A 4,880-nucleotide genomic window follows, 5' to 3' on the forward strand; every position below is an offset into this window, starting at 1 on the left:
ATTAAAAATAAATATACGTGGATTTTTAAACTATATATTATATTATTAGTTTAGTAATTAGGCCTTTATTCCCGAATTGTTGTTAATATTATACCATAATAATATTATACTCGTAATCGGTGCACACCGGGCGACCGTCGCGACGGATTGTTATCGCATCATCGCAATGACAAAAATAGAAATTTCCGACGATCAGACTTTGATAAAATAAATAAACATATTTTACAATTGAAACTTATTTTTTATTATGATTTTACAGTTTTTAATTATTTAAATATAGGCATACTATTGATCACAAATAGCTATATTATAGTTAAAATCTTAAAAAAATTATTTTATACTTCAAACTAGAAAATAATGATTAAAATGATTAAATAGGTATAATAATAGGGGTTAGATAATTTTTAGATAATAAGTGATTAAATAGTTAAACAATATTAGAAAATATTAGACAAAAAAATAATTATTTTCAAAAACTAATTAATAGCATATTTCCATTGCCAAGGCAAAGATGCTTGAGGTGTAAGAAAATAGTTTGCTATATAATTTCTAAGAGCAGCTGCAGAAGAGGTTATGTTTATAGTCAAGTTTTGTGGTAAAGGTATTACGTCAATGTGGTTATTTGATTCACAACTTGTAGAATAAGTAGGTGTATACTGAAGTCCTTCTTTTTTCCGTACGTAGTTGTGAAGTATACAAGCTGCTTTTATGACCAAATTCACATTTTCTGGATCTCTGATACGAATAGGACCATTCAAAACAGCAAATTTTTCACATGCCATCCCAAACGTACACTCAATGGTTTTTCTCCCTCTGCTAAATCTATAGTTGCATATTCTTTTCACATTATCTAAAATTCTTTTTGGGTATGGTCTCATCACATATTTCAACAACGGAAATGCCTCATCGGCCACAAAGTAATAAGGAAACGGACTATCGTTTTCATCGTATGTTAATGGTGTGGGAGGAGGGATATTAAGTCCTGCATTTTGGATCCAATATTTCATTGCGGAGGCACTGAATATACCCCCATCGCTGTTTCTTCCGGGAAACCCCGTTTCGATAATAGTGAATAACCCGTCAGCATCGCAACAAGCCATTAACACCATAGAATGATACGACTTGTAATTGAAATTAGAAGAACCACTATTTGGAAATTTTTCAATTCTTACATGTTTGCCATTGATGGCCCCTATACAATTTGGGAGATTCCAGAGTGTTTCAAAACGATTTGCTATTCCTTTCCACTGCTCTGTACTTGGTATTGGCATGAATGTTTTTTCCAACACTTCCCAAATCACTTTTACTGTTTCCGTCACAATTCCGCCAACTGTAGATTCTCCTCTACCAAAATAAACAGCAATTGACGCAAATGTCCCACCAGTACCCAAGTATCTGTAAAATAAAAGAAACAATCATAAAAAGGAAGTCAAGTCGGTGTCTCTCTGCTGTACAGTAGATTAAAAGTGGGGGGGGATGTAGTAAATCGGGTTTGCGTAAAAATAATAGCATAAAACCAGATTGTTATTACAAATTATGAATACTCTGAATGTTATCTTTTTTTTAGTATCTGAATGCAAAGATAAGTGGAAGAACCTTCGTGCTGTTTTTGTGCGCAACATGAAACCAGCACCAAGTGGTTCTGGAGCAAAACCAAAAAAAGCATATTATTTGTTAGAAGCTATGCAGTTTACAGTTCCATATATTAAGGCGTTAGGTATGCCTTCTGGAAATCTTCCTAATCCCCCAGAACAGAAGGAAAGTTTTGAACAATCTGATGAAATTGACCTTAACAACTCCGAACTTGACCCACAGCAATCTTCGCCATTTCAACCACATCTTACACCAACTCCGCCATTGCCTTCTACATCATTATACACACCTTCAACTACTGACATACCCCAAAAGAATAATAACAACATTACTCCGAGTCAATTTGAGTCTTCGCCATCATACGTGTCAAACAAAAAACGTGGATTAAAAAACGAAGCAGTGGACAAAGCATTTTTAGAATATTTCCAGGCAAAAAAAAAAGCCAGAACAGAGAACTCTTCAGTCAATGCTAACCAAGATCCAAAAGCAGAATCTTTAAAAATGTTTCTTCTTAGTATGCTACCTGATCTTTTGAAAATGTCTGATGAAGAAGTACGGCTGTTCAAGCGCAAATCACTTCAGATGGTTGATGACATTTTGTCAAACAATTCGGCATTCACACCTATTCATTCATTCTCGTCTTCATCCACAACGCCTTCAACAGATCAACAAATTCTACTGATATCTCAGAATGAAAATGCTCATGAAACTTCTCAACCTAACACATTCCAAACTATAAACCAAAATAGTTCTGAAAAGTACTATGAAGCAGTTAATGAAGCCTTGTACGAAATAAATCAACAGTAAACCAACCGTAATAAAAAAGTATAATATTTTATTTTATGTTATTTTTAAAATTATTAAAATGTTTTCATATATAAGCAAAAAAAATGATATGTTTAATAATAGTAAACCAACAGTAGGTAATAAATAAGTATAATATTTTGTTTTATGTTCTTTTTAAAATTATTAAAATGTTTTCATATATAAGCAAAAAAATGATATGTTTAATAATAGTAAACCAACAGTAGGTAATAAATAAGTATAATATTTTGTTTTATGTTCTTTTTAAAATTATTAAAATGTTTTCATATATAAGAAAAAAAAATGATATGTTTATTGCTAAAAAATTATACTAATATGCTAATGATATAGGTAGATGTTACTCATTTTAATAAAGTGTCTAAATTTGCATTAAGTAGATAAAAAAGTAAGTTACTTACCTGAGTGTAATTAATATCCGTTCCTCGGCATTCACGCACTCTCTCATGTTTGTATTTTGCTTGTTTATGGCAGGGGAAATCAGGTTCACCAAATATAAGTAACTTTCTTTTGACATCCGATAAAAACATAAAAATTTAGTATCGGAAAGGTTCAATTCTCTTGCAGCAATGAATAATCGGTGATGAAAATTTTTTTCAAGGTATGGATGAACCCAAAACCTTCTATTTTTTTTATTTCTTCTGTAATAGTAGTATGCTGTTATTACTTCTTCATCACTAGAATCACTGTCAACATCCATGGTAGCAAAAAGATGACGAAAAACGTCCTTCATCCATAGTCACTCAGAACAAACTACAGGTTTCGATCACGAGTAGGTATGTTACTAGTAGCCTCGTGTATGGATCTGAGTCACCAATGCGTTAGTAACCGATTAGTAATTTCAATCACAAAACAGTTTAGTTTTTTTTTTAATAGCTCCGTGTGTAGAAGGCCTAACAGTTGACTTTTACTCCCTGGCGATTCTTACTAAAGGGGGAGTAATAATTATCGGGGGTTAATATTTCCGATACTAACAGGTGTATTTAGTATATTTTACTCTCTGGTGATTTCTACTGTGGGAGTTGTAAATATCGGGAGTAATTTTTTTCTATACTAACAGACATTACTTACTGCTTGTCGGTTTTTATTGGAGGGGTTATAATCATGGGAAGTAAATAATATTTATTTCCTATACTATCAGGCAATTTTAAATTTTGTCTCTCACTACTAGCCTTGTTTAGAATACTTTTTAAATGTATTCAGAATACTTACCTACCTATTTAAATTTTAATTAGTTCAATAATTTCAGATGTCACATACCTATTACTATTATATTGTGAAGTTAATTTCAGCCAGGTAGATATTATGCATTTTAAGTATTGTGTCATCTGCGTGTTTAATGAAATTTTAAAAACTCTTAGAAGCCTTACTCCTCCACAAATTGTATGGTTTGTGAGTAAGATTCACCGGGAGTATATTTTTTTTCATAGATTATCCTAGCACTTTTAATTTCGATAACCTGTATAGGGGTTAGAGGAGCTAAAATCACCTGGAATAAATTAACAAAATAACTAAAATATTGTTATTTATTATTCGTTTATATTATATCTAATTTAGTCCAAATTTGAGCTTAAAATATCTATAAAAAAAACTGTTTATTTATTTTTTTAGATTTTTTGGTTCGTGATTTTTTTATGAGGATTTAAAGTTTAAATTTTGACAAAATTCGTAAATATTTGTAGTTGAAAATGTAATAGGTAAGTTTCTCGTAGATAGTTTATACAATAACCAAAATATAGGATATTAAGGTAGGTACCTACTAGGTATGCAAATTCAATGTATTTTTTTCAAAACTGGATTTAACCCATACCTATAATTAAATAATTGTTAATAGCAATATTAATATACAATTATTGAAATATCCTAGGCCGTCTCCGTTTAGAATAGTTATTCAAATTTACACATTCACGACCCACTATTCCACTTGACACCTATTGTAAGTACAGCTGACCCCTCAAGCTCAGATTATGAAGGGGCACAGACCTGGGGCTCATCTTTATCCCCAAGATATATTTTTTAACGCGTCCAATACAGTTTTCAAAATAAAAATAATTTTAGTAGGTAGGTATAGTAGGTATATTATTATTAATAATTATAAAATAAAATTGTTCACCATTTTATACCACGAAAAATTACTATAAATAATGAACTATGTTTGCCAACAATTTTGTTTGTTTGTTTGTTGTTTTTTTGAGCATTTTAGATTACCGATTTAACTATTTAAGTATACAAAAAGATAGTTATAAGAAAAAAATATTTAACTCTTGTAAATTAAAGCATTTTGAGCTCAAGTTTAAAATACATGGTACAAAACGGCTATATAAAGAAGCTACGCCTTCATTGTTATTACCTCCTGGTAAGTTATGTGAAATATTTTATTTATTATGTTTTATTAACTCTTTAAGAAGATAATCGGCCCCACTAAACATGTTTGTGTGGGGGCCCATGAGTTCACAATTTAATTA

General features: G+C 30.9%; 1 protein-coding gene across 1 annotated transcript; it reads right to left on the minus strand.

Annotated features, from left to right (window-relative positions):
* Positions 1–397: 397 nt before the first annotated feature.
* LOC115033411 (protein ANTAGONIST OF LIKE HETEROCHROMATIN PROTEIN 1-like) lies at positions 398–3,478 on the minus strand. The gene is made up of 2 exons (XM_029485850.1): positions 2,817–3,478; positions 398–1,395 (listed from the first exon to the last, which is right to left on the minus strand). Exons 1-2 carry the CDS (start codon positions 3,146–3,148, stop codon positions 477–479), a joined length of 1,251 nt encoding a protein of 416 aa, XP_029341710.1. The 5' UTR covers positions 3,149–3,478; the 3' UTR covers positions 398–476.
* Positions 3,479–4,880: the final 1,402 nt, after the last annotated feature.

Source organism: Acyrthosiphon pisum, chromosome X, assembly GCF_005508785.2.
Source record: "Acyrthosiphon pisum isolate AL4f chromosome X, pea_aphid_22Mar2018_4r6ur, whole genome shotgun sequence".
Taxonomy (NCBI): Eukaryota; Metazoa; Arthropoda; class Insecta; order Hemiptera; family Aphididae; genus Acyrthosiphon; species Acyrthosiphon pisum.

Excerpts from the sequence above, each read along its gene's own strand:
- LOC115033411 (XM_029485850.1), bottom strand. The coding sequence starts at position 3,148 with ATGAAGGACGTTTTTCGTCATCTTTTTGCTACCATGGATGTTGACAGT. Across the intron at positions 1,396-2,816 it reads CGGATATTAATTACACTCAG|ATACTTGGGTACTGGTGGGA; the intron begins GTAAGTAACTTA and ends TTTATTTTACAG.